At 45.4% G+C, this 24,646-nt stretch overlaps 2 protein-coding genes across 3 annotated transcripts in view; one reads left to right on the forward strand and one right to left on the reverse strand.

The window, feature by feature from the left end:
- Positions 1–692, reverse strand: part of GPR161 (G protein-coupled receptor 161) — a 43,273-nt gene extending 42,581 nt beyond the window's left edge. The window contains exon 1 of the mRNA XM_040423849.1: positions 680–692. The gene's annotated coding sequence lies outside the window, so the exon portion shown is untranslated. The remainder of the gene's footprint in view (positions 1–679) is intronic.
- Positions 693–19,016: 18,324 nt separating this feature from the next.
- The window catches only part of SIRT2 (sirtuin 2), a 52,744-nt gene continuing 47,114 nt past the window's right edge, over positions 19,017–24,646 (forward strand). Inside the window, exon 1 of one of the 2 annotated variants that reach the window (XM_040423850.1) lies at positions 19,017–19,090. In XM_040423850.1, coding sequence (XP_040279784.1) covers positions 19,081–19,090 — 10 coding nt within the window. In that variant the 5' untranslated portion in view covers positions 19,017–19,080. Of the gene's footprint in view, positions 19,091–19,839; positions 19,922–24,646 lie in introns of those variants that run through there. The other variant, XM_040423851.1, reaches the window with a different exon arrangement.

Below are 24,646 nucleotides of genomic sequence, written 5' to 3' on the forward strand. Positions count from 1 at the left end.
AAAATACTGCCCCCAGCACAAGATACATCCACAAATACGTTCACTGGCCGGCCATTAGGAGGGCTCAGGCGGCCCCCTGGGCATCGGCCCACCGGGAAATTTCCCTGTAAGGTCTATGGCCAATCCGCCCCTGACTATCACATAGGCTGCTGTTAGGTCCTGCACGTAGCTATCCCATCCTCCAGTTAGATCACTGGGAAACCAGTCAAGGAGTTCACAGCTGGGATCAGAGCTTCCACCAACCCCAGCTGTGAAGAACTAAGGCCGATAACCCCCCTTCAACTGCTACAACACCTGCCGTCAAAAGACAGAGGGCGGTCCTTAAAGGGGTATTCCAGTTTTGTTAAAAGTTATCCCCTATCCACAGCTGGTGAAGGTCCTACAGCTAGGATCCTGACAGATCTCAAAAACACTTACCTGTACCTCCGAGCCCGCCGAAATGAACAAAGCAGTAGGTTGTACTGTCCCGGCCTTTCCACTTTGATTTCACAGGCCAGGCATTATGATGTTTTCACTGCCTGGCTCTGTCAATCTAAGTGGAGAGGACACAGCAGTTACAGAGACAGCAGAGCCTCTAGGTGTAACAGTAACGCCCCCATTGCTCCTAGAGGCTCATTTGCATATATTAAAACATCATTTTTCTCAGCAATGTGGGCACATATGAACATAGGGCCAACACAGATGTCTTCAGCTGCCGAGTGCACATGTAACAGGTCAGCCAGTGTCATAGGCACAAATCTGCTGACAGATGCCCTTTAACCACTACAGGACCGCCGTACGCAGGATTGCGTCTTTGTGGCCGCCCTGTTATTCCGAGTGGACGTGCCGGCACGTCATCTCGTGAGACACGAGATTTCCTGTGAATGCGCACACACAGGCGCGCGCGTTCACAGGAACTGCAGGTAATCGAGTGGATCTGCAGCCTGCCAGCGGCGATCATTCGCTGGCAGGCTGTAGATCCGATTTTTTTAATCCCTTAAAGGTATATTAGATGCTGTTTTGATAACAGCGTCTAATATACCTGCTACCTGGTCCTCTGGTGGTCCCTTTTGCTTGGATCGACCACCAGAGGACACAGGCAGCTCAGTAATAAGTAGCACCAAACACCACTACACTACACCCCCCCTGTCACTTATTAACCCCTTATTAACCCCTGATCACCCCATATAGACTCCCTGATCACCCGCTTGTCACTGATCACCCCCTTGTCACTGATCACCCCCCTGTCAGGCTCCATTCAGACGTCCGTATGTGTTTTGCGGACAAGAATAGGACATGTTTTATAGGCTCTACAAAAAACGCAGTGTTCGCCCGATCAGGCCTGATCTTGTGCGCACACTTGCGTTCAGTCCGCCCCACCGCAGTGACAGAAATTATTTTTTTCTGATCACTGCAAAAACACCGTAAAATCGCTGCTGCGCTATAAAAAGATCACTGTTGAGGGGCATGGCGAGTTCATAGAAGATTTTTTTTTTGTCACAAGTTAGCGGAAATAGATTTTTTGGGTTTTTGTTTTTTTGTTTTTTTCTTACAAAGTCTCATATTCCACTAACTTGTGACAAAAAATAAAATCTCACATGAACTCACCATACCCCTCACGGAATCCAAATGCGTAAAAATTTTTTTACATTTATATTCCAGACTTCTTCTCACGCTTTAGGGCCCCTAAAATGCCAGGGCAGTATAAATACCCCACATGTGACCCCATTTCGGAAAGAAGACACCCCAAGGTATTCGCTGAGGGACATATTGAGTCCATGAAAGATTGAATTTTTTGTCACAAGTTAGCGGAAAGGGAGACTTTGTGAGAAAAAAAAAATAATAATAATTTCCGCTAACTTGTGCCAAAAAAAATAAAAAATTTCTATGAACTCGCCATGCCCCTCACGGAATACCTTGGTGTGTCTTATTTCCAAAATGGGGTCACATGTGGAGTATTTATACTGCCCTGGCATTTTAGGGGCCCTAAAGCGTGAGAAGAAGTCTGGAATCCAAATGTCTAAAAATGCCCTCCTAAAAGGAATTTGGGCCCCTTTGCGCACCTAGGCTGCAAAAAAGTGTCACACATGTGGTATCTCCGTACTCAGGAGAAGTTGGGCAATGTGTTTTGGGGTGTCATTTTACATATACCCATGCTGGGTGAGATAAATATATCGGTCAAATGCCAACTTTGTATAAAAAAAAAATGGGAAAAGTTGTCTTTTAGAGAGATATTTCACCCCAAAACACATTGCCCAACTTATCCTGAGTATGGCGATACCACATGTGTGACACTTTTTTGCAGCCTAGGTGGGCAAAGGGGCCCACATTCCAAAGAGCACCTTTAGGATTTCACAGGGCATTTTTTACACATTTTGATTTCAAACTACTTCTCACGCTTTAGGGCCCCTAAAATGCCAGGGCAGTATAACTACCCCACAAGTGACCCCATTTTGGAAAGAAGACACCCCAAGGTATTCCGTGAGAAGCATGGCGAGTTCCTAGAATTTTTTATTTTTTGTCACAAGTTAGCAGAAAATGATGATTTATTTTTTTCTTACAAAGTCTCATATTCCACTAACTTGTGACAAAAAATAAAAACATCCATAAACTCACTATGCCCATCACGAAATACCTTGGGTATTTTGGAAAGAAGACACCCCAAGGTATTTCGTGATGGGCATAGTGAGTTCATGGAAGTTTTTATTTTTTGTCACAAGTTAGTGAAATATGAGACTTTGTAAGGAAAAAAAATAAAAATAAATAAATCATCATTTTCTGCTATTTTGTGACAAAAAATAAAAAGTTCTATGAACTCACTATGCCCATTAGCGAATACCTTAGGGTGTCTACTTTCCGAAATGGGGTCATTTGTGGGGTTTTTCTACTGTCTGGGCATTGTAGAACCTCAGGAAACATGACAGGTGCTCAGAAAGTCAGAGCTGCTTCAAAAAGCTGAAATTCACATTTTTGTACCATAGTTTGTAAACGCTATAACTTTTACCCAAACCATTTTTTTTTTTACCCAAACATTTTTTTTTTTATCAAAGACTGAATTGCAGAATTGTAAAAAGTGGTCTGGTCATTAAGGGGGTTTAAGCTAGAGGAGCTGAGGTGGTTAAGGAAATGTGGCACCAACATTTCTTTCTGCCAGTTAAAATCAGATAGTAACACATCTCCTTGCAGATTTTTTTAATTCTGTTTTCTGAACATGATTACGGGGGCGGCCATCTTGCCTGAGCTGCTCTTATCAGCATTTAGAAAACATTAAGAAAATTGCTTTACGGCAGTCCCATGGTCCATAGATGCAATGGTCAGGAGGGGACCTCAGTGACTTCTATGGGAGAGTTTTTTAGGCATGATCTGTGACCTGTGCAGAGGTCATTGTACAAGGAAAGAATAGATAAGCTTTGATAATCACCTATTGTGAATGGTGGATCATGTTTTATCTATACACAGAGGTGATATTACAGGCAGGATTATTATGACAGATAAGCAGATAACTGCAGTAAAGTTATCTGTACAGACCAAGAAGTGTCGCCTATTATTAAGCTTAGTGGCCAGTGTGAAAACTGAAGGATTTTATGTTTTTTGTTGGAAAATTATAAATAACATAAAAAATTCTTAAAAAATTTGTTAAACTTAAAAAGAGATTTAGACAATAGGCCATTTTCTGATAACACATTCCCTTTAAATATCAATGCCACAGAACCCCCATATAATCACAGAAATTTAGCAAATACCAGTGCCGTACAGTGCCCCAATAATAGGTTCCTGCATAGTCACCTCGCCTAGCACTGTCAGTCAAGGAGTGGGAGGGGCTTGAAGAGGAAGCAGGGGAAACACAGAAGGACTTGGGTCCGCCCTCAGTGCACTTAACGGCTCATTTGCATATGGATTAAAAGTACTTTTTCTCCAGAATAAAGGAACAGATCGCTAAGTAAAGGTTATCATTACATTTAGCAGAGCTAGCCCTACATGGCATTGTGTCTGGCTTAAAGGGGTTGTCTGGTTTTCTGTATTGATTATCTATCCTCAAGATAGGTCATCAATATCAGACTGGTGGGGGTCCGACTGTGCTGTCCACAGCCCTGCAAAAAAGATAGAACATGTTGCTTTGGGAACAAGAATAGGACATTCCTATGGGAGGTGAAAAAATAATGTTGGCATGCACATGGCCGGTGGATCCACGGCTGGCAGACCAGAAAACACATATGGACGTGTGCATGAGGCCTAAACCTGGATGTCAGTAAAACCAGCATTACACAAAATAGCACACACACCAGTACACAGCTGCTCCTAGCCTCCAGCTCTAATAATCCAGTTGGATTGTTAAAGAATATTAGCATCACAGACACTGATGGCATACCCTCAATGTCAGATACAGTAGGACCTGTTCCTATCTCCAGACTGGGACCCCCAACGTGAACAGAGAGCAGCTGCACATGCACAGCCACCCTCCGTTCACTGCTATGGAGACCACTGGTTGTGAATGGAGAGGTGACCTTGCACGTGCAGTGCCCTTTATATTCACCGCTATGTGACTTGCGCGAAAATAGCTGAGTGCGCTATTTCCAGGACTCCCACAGCAGTGAATGGAGAACACGCCACGCATGCGCGATGTACTCTCCTTTATTTTGCTCTCCCCGTTCTGGAGATTGGAGTGAGTTCCAGTGGCGGGACCTACACCTCTCTGACATTGATGGTTTATCCTAGCAATATGCCCTCAATGTCCGAAATGGGCGTGCCCCTTTATGTACTGTACATGTCATACAGAACTGCTTCTGCAGCGTACTCAAGTTAGGTTTAAAAATGTTCCTGGGTGTTGTAGTGCAATTGTGACACTAACCTGAGACAGCTGACTCTCTGCAAGGGCAGGTGATGATAAGTAATGTTCGTGACGCCAGTGCCAATTAAACGGTGGCACGCCGTTTGCTGATAGCAGGAATAACTGAGGAACCACGTGATGTTAAAACAGAACTCAAACTTTAGTAGTCATCATATATGGACATAGATGGAAGCGCAGTTCCTTTGCAGACAGTTGGTTGCAGTACATTTGATGCAGGCAATATATATAGCAAGGTGACTTCAGAGTGTTAAACACAGGACTTGCAGTACAGGCGGCTTGCACTCTATTCCTGACTGATCCTGGAACATAGAAACTCTTCTCCAAGGCCCGATGCCCTAGCTCTGGCGTATATCCTTGGTTTTATAATTATCAAGTACCTCCTCTGTTGTCTTTAGTACCTCTTGCTTTTCTGGACTTGCCTCTGTCTCTCTCAGTTTCCTCAGGCTGGTTAACTGTGGTATTCCTGCTTCTGCATATATGAACTCAGGAGGGGAACCTTCTCCTTGGATCTGGAACCCGGTTACAGGGACTGCAATACCCTCTCCTGGTCTACAGGCTTCAGGCCTGGACTTGACTCTGACATGGTCTAATCTCCAACTCCAACTCTTTAACTCTAGACTCAAGACTGCCTCTCCTTACCCTAACTGGGCCTTATATAAACTAGGGCTCCCTAGCTCCCTCTAGTGACTAAGAGCTGGAATGACACCCCTAGCAGGCCTGTACATGCACATTTTACAGTAACAGGGAAGTACATAGCATTACATTACATTACATTTTATAAAGATGACTTATACCAACTTTCCCTTAAATAAGGAGAAACGACAGCACACCAGTGACCCTACTGTAGTGACGGGCATTACAGCTCCCGTACACTACACTTCTACTCCTTTTTTCTTTGTATTCAACTGCAGAACCACTGAAGCTCTGAGGTCCTGATGAGAGAGGTGAGCAGATCTGACCTCCTGATGTCAGAGCGATGGGTAGCACTGCTCATAATTAGTGTTGATCACGAATATTCGAATTGCAATTTTTTTATCGCGAATATCGGTACTTCGAGAATTTGCGAATATTTAGAATATAGTAATATATATTTGTAATTTCGAATATTCGAGATTTTTTTTAAATCAGTACACATGATCCCTCCCTGCTTCTAGCTTGTGGGCCAATGAGAAGGCTGCAATATCTTTGACTTTAGGAGTAGTGTCGATTACAAATTTTCGTAATGCGAATTTTCGGAGTGCGAAATTGCCGATTTCCGCAAATAATAAAATAATGACTGGAGATAACGAATTCTCGAAGTCCAAATATTCGCAAAATATCACAAATTCGAATATTGCCCCTGCCGCTCATCACTACTCATAATCTTAGAATGGAAATCACTGAGTAACCACATACTGTGAAATAAAGCACCAGAGGTAGGAGTTGGGGGCTATCTCTAGTATACACCCGACTGTATTCCAGCTCAGTCCATTACACAGACCTATATGGTTTATACCATGCAGATTGACAGATGTAATCAGATTACATGTAAGAAGACTGGGATTACTGCACTGAGATGTAATGCTTCCCTAAACACCATGTACATGGCAGGGATGTAAACAGGTAAGAGACGGCTATATACCCATTTATCTCATGTACGTGACATGCTATCCCGCTGTGAGATGCCAGCATGATGCTATGTATGCGAGTTAAATGCCATGATACTTATGATGTGTAATATGTATATTGTAAGTGGTGACATCACAGGTGACCTGTGAAACAGGGATAACGCTCATGTGAGCCTTACACCCTCAGATAGGACGTTGATGGGGGCTACACATATGTATTGTGTGTGTGAAACCACACTGTAATTTATGTAAACCTCACTGTGAGTAATGTATGGTTTGTATGTGCCTGTTAAAAAGGGGTTAACAGCCATGCAATCTGCAATGCTTGGTTTAGTCGGGGTCAGTGTGTGTGTGTGTGTGTGTGGGGGGGGGTTACACCTAGGATGTCCCCAAGCTGTGTAGCATGTTCCTGTAGTGTATAAGATGCAGTGCATGAACAGACCTCATGATCAGAAGCGTGAGTCTACTGAGAACGCTGCAGCAACTGGTGGTTAGCTAGCAAGTGGTGGTGGGTGACACTTGCATATTGGCACATCGCCCTAGGTAGAAGTGGGAGCAGTGATACCTACAGCAGAGAGGAGCACTTGGCAGGGCAGCTGACCATTCCTAGCCTTTGCACCTGCAAAAGTTCAAAGGATCTGTGGCAAGGCCTGGAGGAATAGAACATCAGTTTTGCACATAAGGGAAATGCCTGTGTAGAGAGTGGCATACTGTGCTAGGTAGAGTGTGGAGAGTGTTTACACCCTGTGGTCTCGCCTGTGTAAAGTGTACAGCATAGCAATCTTCAATAGAGATGGCCTTGCGGTTCGCCCGACGGTCGTTTTGCGGCGAACTTTGCTCGTTCGCCGAACAGGCGAACCTATGGCGATGTCCGCCGGCGCCATATTATTTTGCATTGTGCCGAACTTTGAACCATTACACATCCATCAGGTGGGACAGGACAGACAATTGAGACGTTTCAGCACATGGACACCCCTTCCCCCACCCTATAACAGAACCCGATCTGGCAGCCATTTTACATTCTGTCTTTTACCAGTGTAGGGAGAGGTTGCTTTGTGGAGCAGGGGCAGGCTGTTAGGGACACCAAACGCTAGCTAATAGGGCCACAAAAGTCCTTTTAAGGACTGGTATAGGTGTGCTATCGATAGGTGTGATATAGAGGGGTGTGATATACTTATAATATACTTTCTAACATAGAATGTGTGGGAAGTAGTTTGAAATCAAAATGTGTAAAAAATGACCTGTGAAATCCTAAAGGTGCTCTTTGGAATGTGGGCCCCTTTGCCCACCTAGGCTGCAAAAAAGTGTCACACAACTGGTATCGCCGTACTCAGGAGAAGTTGGGCATGCTGGGTGAGAGAAATATCTCGGTCAAATGCCAACTTTGTATAAAAAAATGGGAAAAGTTGTCTTTTGCCGAGATATTTATCTCACCCAGCATGGGTATATGTAAAATGACACCCCAAAACACATTGCCCAACTTTTTTTTGGACCCAGACCCACTTGGTTCTTGAAGATCCAGTGGGTCTGATGTCTGTATAATACAGTACAGTACAATATATATTGTACTGTACTGTATTTTACACTTTGTCTGAACAGATCTATGCCTTTTAGCACAGATCTGTTCAGCACCATGGACAGCAGGATGCCTGAGATGGCGTCCTGTTGCCATGGGAACCTTCCCCGTCTGCTCAGTAGTGGTCAGAACTGCGCAGACGGGGAAGGGTAAGGACGGGGCTGTCGGGTGGCTGTCTGGGGGCTCTCTCCCTCTCCATCGGGGGGCTGCAAAGGCACAGCAGCCACCCGATGGGAGAGGGAGGGAGCTCCCTGAGCTGTTAACCTTTTCCATACAGCGGTCCGTACGGACCGCGGTATGGAAAGGGTTAAACGGCTGACATCGCATCGCAGATGTCAGCCGTTTATACCAGGGTGCCAGCAATGTGCTGGCACCCTGGTATACCCACTAGAAGCCAACGATTATTCAAGGGGAGGCGGGCGGGGGATCGCGATCCCGCCTGCCGCACCACCCGCCTCCCGCACCGCCCGCAACCCTCCCCCTGCACCTCCCACCGGGCTAAAATCACTCAGGGGTGCAGGGGGGGGATACAGATATATTTTAGGAATACTAAAGTTTCTGATTTCTGCAGTTTCTGATCCCCGGGGTCCCTGACCGCGGGGATCAGAAACTGCAGAAATCGCAGCAAACCGCAGGTCTGAATTGACCTGCGGTTTGCCGCGATCGCCGACATGGGGGGGTCACGGGACCCCCCCGCGCATTTAGCCTAGGTGCCTGCTCAATGATTTGAGCAGGCACAGGGTTCCGATCACTGCCAGCCGCACGGCAGTGATCGAAAATACACAGGGCGTACATGTACGCCCTGTGTCCTTAAGTACCAGGGCACAAGGGCGTACCTGTACGCCCTATGTCCTTAAAGGGTTAAAAAAAAATAAAATAAAATAAGTGTCAAAAAAAGCATTTTGGGCTCTGTCTGGGTTCTAACTAATACACGTGTTGTCTCTATCTCACCTATAGAGCGCCGTTCACACACGGGATTAGATCCGGCCTCCTCAGCCATATACGGTCCAGCAGCCTCCAGGCTGTGACCACACCAGCACACTTGGGGAAAGATGGTCCAGAAGTCCTGCCGACTCTGACCCTCTTTCCATAGGCATCGCTGGACCCCCCCAAACTTCAGGCTTTACAAAGTCTCATGGCCCTTTAGCCCTCCTGGCTTAGACTACACAGAGCCTCTCAGGCTTCCTCAGCCTTTCTCCCTCCAAGTCATACACAGAGGGTTGTTTTATCCCTCCTTGATTACAGCAACAGGCCTGTGGACTGGCAGATCCCACTACCAAACCTATCCCCCAGTCCACATGAAATCCAGCCCAGAACAACATCTAGACAAAACTGTCTCAGCAAACTACACTTTGCTGAAACCACTGTAGCTTTCTAGATTTCAGTCATCTCACCCAGCTGAGTTATCTGGGTGGGATATACACGCCTCCAGGCACTTATACTGTACACATCACCACACTATATATCTATCAAGTTCTATCTAAATATCTATCAGGTTATTTCTGTATATCTATCAGGTTCTATCTATATATCCATACCTCCCAACCGTCCCTTTCAGTGGCTGTCCCGCGGTCCCAGAGCAGCTGAGGTATGTCCTGCTCCCTGCTCCACCATTCAGCTGCCAGCACTCCACAGCAGCAGCATGATGCCTTTGCACATTGCGCTGCTGGTCTGTGTAGGTGGAGCGGTGCAGGCTGAGAATCTTCTCATCCTATATAGCAGTGCAATGTGTACCTGTATTTTGCCGGGGAGCGTCGGCATCTGAGCTGTGATCATCGGAGGAACCAGGTGAGAATTTACTGTTTTTGTTTTCCTTCCTGTGAAGGAGGCACATATCTGGCCATAATTACTGTGAGGAGAACATATCTGGCCATAATTACTGTGAGGGGGCACATATCTGGCCATAATTATTGTGAGGGGGCACATATCTGGCCATAATTACTGTGAGGTGGCACGTATCTGTCCATAATTACTGTGAGGGGGCACGTATCTGGCCATAATTATTGTGAGGGGGCACATATCTGGCCATAATTACTGTGAGGGGGAACATATATTGCCTTAATTACTGTGAGGGGGCCCATATCTGTCTGTAATTACTGTGAAGGAGGCACATATCTGGCCATAATTACTGTGAGGAGAACATACCTGGCCATAATTACTGTGAGGGGGAATGTATCTGGCCATAATTACTGTGAGGGGGCACATATCTGGCCATAATTACTGTGAGGGGGCACATATGGCTGTAATTACTGTGAGGGGGAACATATATTGCCATAATTACTGTGAGGGGGCACATATCTGTCTGGCATTACTGTGAAGGAGGCACATATCTGGTCATAACTACTGTGAGGGGGCACATATCTGGCCATAATTACTGTGAGGGGAACCATATCTGGCCATAATTACTGTGAGGAGAACATATCTGGCCATAATTACTGTGAGGGGGCACATATGGCTGTAATTACTGTGAGGGGGAACATATATTGCCATAATTACGGTGAGGGGGCACATATCTGTCTGTAATTACTGTGAAGGAGGCACATATATGGTCATAACTACTGTGAGGAGAACCATATCTGGCCAAAATTACTGTGAGGGGGAACATATCTGGTCATAACTACAGTGAGAAGGCACATATCTGGTCATAATTACTGTGAAGGGTCAGATATCTGGCCACAATTACTGTGAGGGGCCACATATCTGGTCATAATTACTGTGAGGGGGAACATATTTGGCCATAATTACTGTGAGGGGCACATATCTGGTCATAATTACTGTGAGGGGGAACATATCTGGTCATAATTACTGTGAGGGGGAACATATCTGGTCATAATTACTGTGAGGGGGAACATATCTGGCCATAATTACTGTGAAGGGGGCACATATCTGGTCATAATTACTGTGAGGGGGAACATATTTGGCCATAATTACTGTGAGGGGCACATATCTGGTCATAATTACTGTGAGGGGGAACATATCTGGTCATAATTACTGTGAGGGGGAACATATCTGGTCATAATTACTGTGAGGGGGAACATATCTGGTCATAATTACTGTGAGGGGGAACATATCTGGTCATAACTACTGTGAAGGGGGCACATATCTGGTCATAACTACTGTGAAGTGGGCACATATCTGGTCATAACTACAGTGAGGGGGCACATATCTGGCCATAATTACTGTGAGGGGGAACATACCTGGCCATAATTACTGTGAGGGGCATATATCTGGCCAGAATTACTGTAAGGGGAACATATCAGACCATATTTACTGTGAGGGAGAACATATCTGGTCATAATGCAGAGTCCCACTTGTGTACGTGGTCTGGGCACTGCAAAAGCTTGTTATGTCATATGTTATATCATGCTGTATTTTATTCTTATGTAGAATCCCTGTTACCAGGCTGTTAGGTGCACTACAAACATGCCACCACTAGATCGGGGTAGCACCACAGTATATATAACACAGTTCAGGCCTAGTTAGAGACTTGGAGTTAGGTTTTGGAGGAAGAAGGAGATGGAGTGAGGAGCACGGGGGAAGGAGAGGACCCCTCTCAGCTTTATCTTGGGCTCCACGGCCCAGAGAAGCCAATTTACATCTCAGTATCAAGCCAGGAAAATAGGCAGAGGTGAAGTCTGTATTCTACCGTCTACTCCTCTGGAGTATCAAGTGGATTTTGCTAAGTTTATTGTGGAAAGACAAAGGAAGGACAATAGCCATTATTCTAGGCTCTAGGCGCCTTTGTATCTAGGTGAAGGATTTATTAGCTTCTGGCAGCCTCACCGTTATTTTAAGGACAGATAAGATATCTGTTGCATCACTTGTGTGTAGAAGATAAAGACTTGGACTACCTCTACTGAGACTGAAGCAAGGCAAAGAGCTGGATATCAGTGAGTACATAACTAACTAAGATAGCCTGAGACATAACTACAAGTACAGCCTGTTACTTGGATTCATCACATCCAACTTCCATGTTCATAAGAGACTGTTTTATTATCTGGATGTAAACTGTTATCAAGAACCTGGTTACAGTAAAGTTCTCAGTTGGATTCAAACCTCCCTCATTCTTCTAACTCCATACTACAACCACTTTTATCATTTTGCACAACTAAGGTGCTGGCGTCACGACATTACATAAGTCAGGGGCCCAGCCGCACAGCACTCAGAAACCCAATCACCATCAAGGGCACCTCAATCACCACCTGGCCGGTGTCCCCTGTAATAGAGTGTGCCCCGGAGAATCCGGTGCTGTTCTCCCCTTCACTGCACTGCTGGCCCAGGGAGGCATCTGCTAAACCGTGAGTAACCGATGAACTGTTGTAACTTTCGGCCCACTGTGAACCTCACGCGTTCTCCCTGGCGGACTGGCACGTTGCAATAGCTACTGTGAAGGAGGCACATATTTGGTCATAATTACTAATAAGGGGGCACATATCTGGCCGTAATTACTGTGAGGGGGAATATATCTGGTCACAACTATTGTGAAGGAGGCACATATCTGGTCATAATTACTGTGAGGGGGCACATATCTGGCTGTAATTACTGTGAGGGGCACATATCTGGCTGTAATTACTGTGAGGGGCACATATCTGGCTGTAATTACTGTGAGGGGGAACATATCTGGCCATAATTACTGTGAGGGGGAATATATCTGGTCATAACTACTCTGAAGGAGGCACATATCTGGTCATAACTACTGTGAAGGAGGCACATATCTGGGTATTATTACTGTGAGGGGGAACATATCTGGTCATAACTACTGTAAGCAGGAACATATCTGGTTATAACTACTATGAAGGAGGCACATATCTGGTCATAATTACTGTGAGGGGGAACATATCTGGCCATTATTACTGTGAGGGGGAACATATCTGGTCATAACTACTGTAAAGGAGGCACATATCTGGTCATAACTACTGTAAGGGGGCACATATCTGGCCATTATTACTGTGAGGGGGAACATATCTGGTCATAACTACTATGAAGGAGGCATATATCTGGGTCATAATTACTGTGAGGGGGCACATATCTGGCCGTAATTACTGTGAGTGGAACATATCAGACGATATTTACTGTAAGGGGGAACATATCTGGCCAAAATTACTGTGAGGGGGAACATATCTCCTCCTCTCATTGGCTGCTGGATGCACATAGAGGTGACTAGGAGCAGCACACCATATGTGCAGAGTCTGCGCTCCTGAACATAGAAGCCCAACGGCTTAGGTAGGTTTAGCGTAGGACCCGCCTGACCTGAGACCACCTTGGCGCTGGGTAGGTGGGCACAGATGTGTTTTAATCAAAATATATTGGCTAAGGCCCCTTGCAGACGAGTGTATCCGGATTAGGTCCGGATGGGTTGCGTCTGCGATCAGGGAAAATCATGCTAGTGCGTACGCAATTTCAGTCAGTTTTGACTGTGATTGCATTGCGTTGCTCAGTTTTTTTCGTGCGAGTGCAATGCGTTTTGCACACGCGTGAGAAAAAACTGATTGTGGTACCCAGACCCGAACCCCGCCTTCTTCACTGAAGTTCGGGTTTGGGTTAGGTGTTCTGTAGATTTTATTATTTTCCCTTATAACATGGTTATAATGGAAAATAATAGCATTCTTAATACAGAATGCTTACAAAAATGTGGCATGAGGGGTTAAAAAAAATAATAATTAACTCACCTCATCCTCTTGTTCGCGCAGCCTACATCATCTTCTTTCTTCTTCTTTCAGGACCTGCCAAAGGACCTTTGATGACGTAATCGCGCTTACCAAATGGTGAGCGCGATTACGTCATCAAAGGTCCTTTTGCAGGTCCTGAAAGAAGAAGAAAGAAGACGATGCTGGCTGTGCAAACAAGTGGAGGAGGTGAGTTAATTTTTATTTATTTTTTAACCCCTCATGCCACATTTTAGTAAGCATTCTGTATTAAGAATGCTATTATTTTCCATTATAACCATGTTATAAGGGAAAATAATACAGTAAATTTACTTTAATGGAGTTGCTTATCCCTATCATCTCCTAGCAACCATGCGTGAAAATCGCACCGCATCCGCACTTGCTTGCGGATGCTATGCGATTTTCACGCAGACCCATTCATCTCTATGGGGCCTGCGTTGCGTGAAAAACGCAGAATAAAGAATATGCTGCGATTTTCACGCAACACACAAGTGATGCGTGAAAATCACCGCTCATCTGAACAGCCCCATTGAACTGAATGGGTCCGGATTCGGTGCGGGTGCAATGCGTTTACCTCACGCATTGCACCCGCACGGAATTCTCGCCCATGTGAAAGGGGCCTAAGGGTCTCAGATTTTATTACATCAGAGTGAGGGCTTAGTCCATATATAATGCTTGCATCTATTTTGTTAGTGCACTATTATCTTTTTTTTCTGTGATTTCTTTTAGGGAACATCAGACATCCCAACCTGCAAAAACTAATTTCAGGGAGGTTTTCTTTTTTTTTCTTTCACAAACTTTTTATTACATTTTCCAAATATATGCAGTATCTGCACACTGCTCTATGGTGTGGAGGACTGGGCTCATTACCCTGCCCCAAATTATCATATTTATGTATATGATTAAAGGGATTCTGTCACCGCCTATAAGCCCTGTGAGCTAAACATACGCTCATGTCCAGGGTAGCATTCTGATTTCTAAGGTGGCCTTATAAAAGCTATTTGTGGCTTTATTCTGCGGAAAAACAGGTTTTACTAACCTGTCAATCATTGAATTAAGGTGCCCAAGCAGGGGAGGTCTGTGGATGCATGGGGCCCGGCCGCACGCATCGCCGTTCGTGCCCAGCGCCGCCTTCTCCTCCTCAGTGCCGCCTCTTCCTCCCTCCCCCTCCTCCCACTTTGAGATCCCGCGCGTGCGCACAGGCTCAGCCTGATGCGCCTTTGCGGACTGCTGGCATCGGCTTCTTCTTGCACTGTGCGCACGCGCTGAGAAGGGGACACTGCTACAGGTTGCCGGAAAGGTTTACTGCGAGTAAACTAGAGATGGGAAGTTCGGATCTTTCACATGAATCGGTTCATTTGAATCAGTTCATTCAAATGAACCGATTCATGAATCGAATCTTCGGTTCATTCGCTGAGCTGACAAGAAGCAAGTGAACCGAAGCTTAGGTTGCGCAATGCGCATGCGCGGATGCTTCGATTCACTTGCTGACTCGCTGAGTCAGGAAGTTTATTCTTTAAAACCCTGTGTGTAATTATCTACCCCACTGTAGGAAAAAAACAAGCATCCAGGGGGTGTGAATTTAACACTGGGGTAAATAATATAATTAAAATGAAGGGTTAAATGTGTAAATGTATTTAAAAAAAATACATCTCTCTCAATAGTTCTATAGCTACTGAATGAGACAGAAGAAGGGATGCCTTTAACATATATATCTCCTTGAGAAGCCAATTTGACCCTAAAGGGTTAATTCAACCTGTAATGTAAACTCTGTGTCCTGTCACTTCTCTTATTTCTCTGCCCTGCTATCAGTAAACCTTTCCGGGATATATTGTTTCACATGCGGGCGTCAGGGAGCCGCTAATAGCGGGAGACTCCCTGAACCTCCGGGAGACTTGAGATCCCTGGAACATATCTGGCCATAATTACTGTGAGGGGCACATATCTGGCCATAATTACTGTGAGGGGGACATATCTGGCCGTAATTACTGTGAGGGGCACATATCTGGCCATAATTACTGTGAGGGGCACTTATCTGGCCATAATTACTGTGAGGGGCACATATCTGGCCATAATTACTGTGAGGGGCACATATCTGGCCGTAATTACTGTGAGGGGGACATATCTGGCCAAAATTACTGTGAGGGGCACATATCTGGCCATAATTACTGTGAGGGGCACATATCTGGCCATAATTACTGTGAGGAGCACATATCTGGCCATAATTACTGTGAGGGGGACATATCTGGCCATACTTAATGTGAGGGGCACATATCTGGCCATAATTACTGTGAGGGGGAACATATCTGGCCATAATTACTGTGAGGGGGAACATATCTGGCCATAATTACTGTGAGGGGCACATATCTGGCCATAATTACTGTGAGGGGGAACATATCTGGCCATAATTACTGTGAGGGGCACATATCTGGCCATAATTACTGTGAGGGGGAATGTATCTGGCGATAATTACTGTGAGGGGCACATATCTGGCCATAATTACTGTGAGGGGCACATATCTGGCCATAATTACTGTGAGGGGGAACATATCTGGCCATAATTACTGTGAGGGGGAACATATCTGGCCATAATTACTGTGAGGGGCACATATCTGGCCATAATTACTGTGAGGGGGAACATATCTGGCCATAATTACTGTGAGAGGCACATATCTGGCCATAATTACTGTGAGGGGGACATATCTGGCCATAATTACTGTGAGGGGGAACATATCTGGCCATAATTACTGTGAGGGGGAATGTATCTGGCGATAATTACTGTGAGGGGGACATATCTGGCCATAATTACTGTGAGGGGGAACATATCTGGCCATAATTACTGTGAGGGGGAACATATCTGGGCGATAATTACTGTGAGGGGCACATATCTGGCCATAATTACTGTGAGAGGCACATATCTGGCGATAATTACTGTGAGGGGGAATGTATCTGGCCATAATTACTGTGAGTGGGAACATATCTGGCCATAATTACTGTGAGGGGCACATATCTGGCCATAATTACTGTGAGGGGGAACATACCTGGCCATAATTACTGTGAGGGGGAACATATCTGGCCATAATTACTGTGAGGGGGGCACATATCTGGTCATAATTACTGTGAGGGGGAACATATCTGGCCATAATTACTGTGAGGGGGAATGTATCTGGCCATAATTACTGTGAGGGGGAACATATCTGGCCATAATTACTGTGAGGGGCACATATCTGGCCATAATTACTGTGAGGGGGAACATATCTGGCCATAATTACTGTGAGGGGGAACATATCTGGCCATAATTACTGTGAGAGGCACATATCTGGCCATAATTACTGTGAGGGGGACATATCTGGCCATAATTACTGTGAGGGGGAACATATCTGGCCATAATTACTGTGAGGGGGAATGTATCTGGCCATAATTACTGTGAGGGGGAACATATCTGGCCATAATTACTGTGAGGGGGAACATATCTGGGCGATAATTACTGTGAGGGGCACATATCTGGCCATTATTACTGTGAGAGGCACATATCTGGCGATAATTACTGTGAGGGGGAATGTATCTGGCGATAATTACTGTGAGGGGCACATATCTGGCCATAATTACTGTGAGAGGCACATATCTGGCCATAATTACTGTGAGAGGCACATATCTGGCGATAATTACTGTGAGGGGGAATGTATCTGGCGATAATTACTGTGAGGGGCACATATCTGGCCATAATTACTGTGAGAGGCACATATCTGGCGATAATTACTGTGAGGGGGAACATATCTGGCGATAATTACTGTGAGGGGGCACATATCTGGCCATAACTATCTATCAGGTTCTAACTATATATCGATCAAGTTCTATCTATGTCTCTATCAGGTTCTAGCTATATGAGGTTAGGTTCTATCTATATCTATCAGGTTAGGTTACATCATACCTCCCAACTTTTGAAAATCGCAAAGAGGGACAATATATGCGCCACGCATCACGGCAGTTTTTTTCATACTAGGCCACGCCTCTAAGTCCGCCCAAAGCATAATTACTGACTTTCATCACAATTGCAGCAGCCGGGGATCAGTTAGGCGAGGATAATTTACTTTATTTATTTTTTACAACATGTCGAGCTCCTGGGACAATATTTTTTTGCGCTTCAATACCCATTTAAATATTAGCTCATAAATCATCAGATTATAGATATTTTAAGGTCCAAATTGCACAAAATAATGAAGTTCTGGTCTAATATACAAGAAGAAACCATACAGATAGTTTAGTGAGGATCGATTTAGTAAATTTATTAATGCACATTTATGCATTAATTTCCCAGATCAAAAAGAGGGAAGAGGGACATGGGCTTCTGTCACTCCACTAAACTCATTTTTTTTTTATTTCCTTAAAATCCTTATGCTGCGATTTCTCAATATATAGGGCTATTACTCAGTTTGGTTCAGTAGTTATATAAAAAAACAGACTTTTATAATATGTAAATGAGCTCTCTACCAGCAAGTAGGGCGGCTACTTGCTGGTAGCAGCCGCATCCTCCATTCATAATGACGCCCCCTCTCATGATGATTGACAGGGCCAGCAGACGCGCTCGTCCTCTGACTGGCCCTGTCTGCGTTTTAAATCTCGCGGTCTTCAGTTGGCGCAGGCGCACTGAGTGGAAGACGCTCGCTCGGTCGCTCCATCCTCAGTGCGCCTGCGCCGGGTGTACATGTGACGTCATCGGCGCACTGAGGATGGAGCGGCCGAGCGAGCGTCCTCCTCTCAGTGCGCCTGCGCCAACTGAAGACCGGCGCGAGATTTAAAACGCAGACAGGGCCAGTCAGAGGACGAGCGCGTCCGCTGGCCCTGTCAATCAACATGAGGAGGGGGCGTCATTATGAATGGAGGATGCGGCTGCTAGCTGCAGGTAGCCGCCCTACTTGCTGGTAGAGAGCTCATTTACATATTATAAAAGTCCGTTTTTTTATATAACTACTGAACCAAACTGAGTAATAGCCCTATATATTGAGAAATCGCAGCATAAGGATTTTAAGGAGACAAAAAAAAAAATGAGTTTAGTGGAGTGACAGCAGCCCTTTAAGGATCAGAGAGGGACAGAGGGACTTGGGTCAAAAAGAGGGACTGTTACATCTGCTGTGTATGAGCTGCCTCCAGAGTTTACCTAGTTCACCCTCATATATCTACAGCGCAGAAGTAAACACCGGTGAAGGGACAACCACACGTTGTCAAGACAACAGTAGCTACAGCATATGGCGTGCGCTGCCATTACACGAGCCGCCTGCCAATCACACTCCTCAGCCAATCAGGATCAGCAGCCTATCAGCCTCTGTGGTTCTGGCGGGGCGGGGCTTCCTTTGGTCAGCTGATCCATAGTTCTCTTCCAGAGTCGGAAGCCGCAGGAGTCTTCATGGCTGCAGGTACGGCACAGTGTATGGGGGTCCTGTAGTCATTTGAGGGGGCCTGCAGGACGGACATTCAGGGCGCAGCTGCAGGCATTGCCTGTCATGTCTGTGTTCCATAGGACAGCTGTAATACAGTACAGGATATCTGTCCCTGTAATATTACATATGTCAATCCTTGTAGCCTTTCTAATGCCTTGTGTAATGTAGAGAGGTGCACATGTGGATTTACATCAAACTCACCCACCTGTGGACCTACCTGTGCAGATAGTACACCGCTCCATACGGTAGCAGCTAAGCAGATGACGCTTTTAAAATCTCATCTACACGTTGGAAAAATAATCTGAACCTAAGATTTTGAAATCCGCAGCACGCCAGTTTGGAACGTGGAATTGTCGCGTTCTTCTTTGCGGATTTTCCACATTGAGTTCAACAGGGAATTAAAAATCTTCAGGAAATCCCAATTGTAACAGATTTTGCTGTAGATTGCCTGCAGCGAAATGCACAAGTTCTAAATAAATACTAAAATCCTATACTTTCCAGCCCTGGTGCTTCTGTGGCTCCCATGCCCGTCTCTCTATAAGCGGGCCTCCTATAATATCTTGTCACATGTGACCTCACAGAGGACGAGACAACGTTTGCAGAGGTAAGATTATACAAAGACTGGCATGGGAGCCCCGGGGAGGTGAGCATTTTACACCCTTACTTGCTGTACATACACCGCAGTGATTAAGGGGTGTGACAAAGTGGAGACCTTCACCGTCAAGGGAGCTGATCTACATGTCCGCTATAATACAGACCAAGCGTCCATTATAGCACGTCACGGACCGCCTACTACTTTGAAAAGTGGTGAGCGGTGAATAAGGCACCTTGCAGACAAGCGTGTCCGGATTAGGTCCGGATGCGTTCAGTGAAAACGGCGTGATTTCGCAAGCAAGTCCATTCAGTTTTTATTGCGTGGGTGCAATGCGATTTAATGCGTTTTGCACACGCATGATAAAAAACTGAATGTATACAAACATCATCTCTTAGCAACCATGCGTGAAAAGTGCGATGCGATTTTTTTTACGCAGCTCCATTCACTTCCAAGGGGCCAGTGTTGCGTGAAAATCACAGAATATAGAACATGCGATTTTCACGCAACGCAAGAGTGATGCGTGAAAACCAACGCACATGTGTACACAGCCCCATCTAAATTAATGGGTACGGATTCCGTGCGTGTGCATCACACCCGCGCGGAATACTCGCTCGTGTGAAAGAGACCTAAATCTCTAAAAAGTCGCAACATTTTTCATAATGTCAGCTTGCACTAAAATTTGCGTTTTTTAAAATTTTTTATTTATTATTGACACTTTTCTGGCGCAGAGGGCTTGATAAATCTCTCTTTCTGCAGGTGAAAGCCGCTATCAAATCTGCACCAGATCCTCATGATTTGCTGTGGATTTGCTGCCCCCGTTTGCCTGTGAATTGGGGAATTGCTGCAGACTAGGGATAAACGAACTTGTGTTTCAAGTTTGGCGTACAAGGTTTGGGTTATCTAAGTATTCCGTCATGGATTCCGCTACCACGGAGCATTACTTATGGTCCGTGGTAGCAGAATCCATAATGAAATGCTTAGATAACCTGAACCTTGTATGCCAAACTTGAAACACAAGTTCGTTCATCCCTAGTCTGCAGACATTTTCCACAAGATTGCGCCTCATGCACACGACCGTATGTATTAAGGCATCCACAACATATAGATACCGGCCGTGTGCCTCCTGCACTTTCCTAGGTCCCTATTATAGAAATGCCTACTCTTATCTGCTAAACCAGGCATCCACAAACTGCGGCCCTCCAGCTGTTGCAAAACTACAACTCCCAGCATGCCCGAACAGCCTCCAGGTATCAGTCTACGGCAGGGCATGGTGGGAGTTGTAGTTTTACAACAGCTGGAGGGCCGCAGTTTGAGGATGCCTGTGCTAAACGGAAAATAGAACATGTTCTATCATTTGTGGAAATGCCGCATGGATTTAGTCCATTTGAAGTCCGCATTTTTTCCATCCCCATCAAAATGAATGGGTCCGTTCCCTAACCGCATGAGGCCTTACTGCAGTCAGTGTACTACTTACCTGCAGTCTGGTGGTCCATCATATGCAACTTTTCTGTTTGGAGGAACATAACTTGAATTCCCACTCCTTTCCATCCATTAATGGGGTATTCCAGTTATAGAAATCTATCCAGTATCCACAGCATACGAGATAACTATTGGATCGGTGTGGGTCCTACCACTGGGGCCCCGTATCCCATGGAGCTCCTCTGATATGGACGGAAAAACGCGCCACTGCTTTATTCATTTCTATGGGGGCCCTGGAGGTAGCAGAAAACACTGCTCGGCTATCTCCAGCGCGCCGACCAGCCACTTCGTCCATATCGGGGGAGCTTCATAGGGTAGGGGGCCCCCCGTTTTTGTGACTGGTGTGGGTCACAGTGGTAGGAACCCCACTGATCTGATAATTATCCCCTATCCTGTGGATAGGGGATAACTTTTTATAACTGGAATACCTTTTTGCTTCGGTTTTGTGTCCGGCATGGGAACGCAACAAACTGGAACAGAATGCATTCTGGTGCACTCCATTCCGGTTTATTCAGTTTTGTCCCCATTGACAATGAATGGGGATAAATAAGATGCATTTTCCTTAAATCTGGCAGAGGATATCAAAACCGGAAAGGAAAATGCAGATGTGAATGTAGCCTAAGGATATGTCATTCCTTACACCAGTCCCTGTGCTCAGTGACATGTAATGATATAATACCGCGCATGGTCTGGGAGTGATTTATCAGTATAGCACGTTACTTCCACCATCAGAACAAAAAAAAAAAAATGCATTTGAAAACTGGGGACCACGTGCGGTTTTACCACAGATTGTCCGATTTTGTGATGTGCTTGCGGGCTGCATGGTTTTTACTGGTCATACATGTGCACGGTCAATAACCGCGGCAACGTGTGGTAAAACCATGTGTGCAATGCTTACCATAATATATGTTCTGGCATGTCTAAGTGACTTATCATAAAAATACATGAAATATATCAAATATTCCCCTCCTTTCCCTCAGTAGTCAAATAAATAATTGGGGTCAATTTATCAAACTGATGTAAAGTAGAACTGGCTTAGTTGCCCATAGTAACCAATCAGATTCCATCTTTCATTTTTCACAGCTCCTTTGCAAAATGAGAGGTGGAATCTGGTTGGTTGCTATGGGCAACTAAGCCAGTTTTACTTTACACCAGTTTGATAAATGACCCCAAATGTTTCAAGACGAGCAGAAACTATGACAGACCGATGATAAGGGCCAATTTTCTGGTTGGCACGGAACAATGTTAATTTGCCAGTACAAATGAGAATAATATCAAGTTAAAGTTTTTTGGGGGGATCAGAATATGGATGACTTCTCCTCCAGGTAGGTAATCATGATCTGATTTGTGGTGGCCCGACTCCCGACACCTCTGCCAGTCACCTGTTTGAAGAGGTTGCGGTGCTGTGGTGAGTGCTGCGGCCTCTTCCTAGGCCAGGGACGTCACGTTCCTTTGTCACACGGCCTAGACACAGCTCAGTCCCATAGACGTGAATAGGGCCGAGTGTGATACCAAGCACAGCCGCTATATAATGTATGGTGCTGTGAGGAGGCTGCAGCGCTCAACGGAGCACCGTGGCCTCTTAAAAACAGCTGATCAGTGGCATTGCTGAATGTCTGACCCCCGCCGATTAGATATTGATGTCCTATCCCAGGGATGGGCAAACTGCGGCCCTTTACAGCTGTTGTAAAACTACAAATCCCATCATGCCCTGCTGTAGGCAGACTGGGCATACTGGGAGTTGTAGTTTTACAACAGCTGGAGAGCCGCAGTTTGCCCATCCCTGTCCTATCCTGATGATAAGTCATCAGGATTCTACTCCTGGAAAACCCCTTTAAAGTGTAGCTTTCATGACTTAGAACCCCAGCCATAATTGTAGAACTGACATTGGGAGACAGTGCCGGGCGGGTAGGTTGCTAAGGCAGTGATTCTACGCCAACACCTTATCTGCGCAGGGGTTTCTGCTACGTATTTACACTGTAGACACAAAATAAGGGTACAGCCACGTGGATTTCATCACAAATTTTCAGCAATTCCGCTGCGCATTTTCCACGGCTTTCAAGCTATGCATTGCAAAGGGTGAATTTTGCATTGAAAATTCACAGCATAAATTAAAATTCGCATGCCAATTCTGCTATGGAATTTTTACATAGGGTGTGGATGAGTTTTGCTGCTGTAAAAAGCGGAGGATTTTCCGCACACAGTACGTATTGTGGTGCAACTAATCCACTGCGAAGTGCACATCAGTAACACGTGGATTTTGACACGGATTTGCAGTGCAGATGGGGATATCCTTGGTGGAAATCCAACAGAATACATTGTAGGACTGCGCAGGTCACGTTATGTGCGGATTCTGTTCCAGAAATCTTTCACACCGTGTAAATGAATAAAAAAAAAAAAATCTCATCTATTTTGCTGCTGCCGGCTGTGGATTTTCCACATGTAAATCCATTTGCCCCGCGTGGCCTTGCCCTTTGCATAGTTAACATAATTGTGATAATGGGGACCAGGTTATGCAGTTCCTCAAGATCTGGCCCCTGGTAGGGCATTGGGGCAGCCTTAAACCATGGCGTGATACCTTTGGTGCGTTTTTGAGATTGGTTGTATTTTTCTGAAAAACATGTTTCACCGTCAAAACCTTGCAGCCATTAACAATCTTTAACGGACAGTTTAGCGGAAGATTTTATGGCAAATCGAAACCGCACCAAGCATATCTACTCAGTTCTCGGCTGCGTGTGGCCTCCTACCAGTGCGTCACGGGAAGGAGTATCTGCTTCTACTGCTTTTATCTCAGAATTGGGAATCGACATCAGATACCACGAGAAGATATTGTCCATAGGCTTTGGCAGGTGAACTTGGTCAGACACGTTCGGTGTCACCACATACTCTGCCACAGGGTCAGGTTTTTTGAAGCAGTTTTTGAAGCCAAAATCAGCAGTGGCTAATAAAAGGAGAAAAAGTTTTCAGGACGGATACGACTTCCCCTCTTTTTTGAATCTCAACAACCTAAGGGCTCATTCAGACGGTCGTATGCTGTCCTGATTTTCACTGACAGGTATAGGACATGTTTTCTTTGTTTTGCGGAGCCGTAGAATGGAAGAAAAGGGTCCCATAGAAGGGAATATGGCTGCATCTAATCCGCAAAAATGCGTACGGCCGTCTGAATAAGTCCTAAAGGTGTGGCAGCACCCTTACCAGGCCACTTCTGATAAAAGAGAAAATGGGTCTTTGAGCCGACCTGTGGAGAGAATACACTTTCAGCACAGGAAGAAAGAGGAGCAGTTGGGACATCTGAGGAAGAGCCCGTAGCCAATCAGGTGGTCGCATGACCCCCAGTCGGGATTGCGGAATCTGTGGAACGACAGAAGTATAAGTATTGCTCAAAATGCATTTTCTTCACAGGTTAGCTCAAAGACCCATTGTAGGTACACTCTGGGAACTCCATTAATCCTGGACAG

The sequence above is a fragment of the Bufo bufo genome, chromosome 3 (assembly GCF_905171765.1).
Source record: "Bufo bufo chromosome 3, aBufBuf1.1, whole genome shotgun sequence".
NCBI lineage: Eukaryota > Metazoa > Chordata > Amphibia > Anura > Bufonidae > Bufo > Bufo bufo.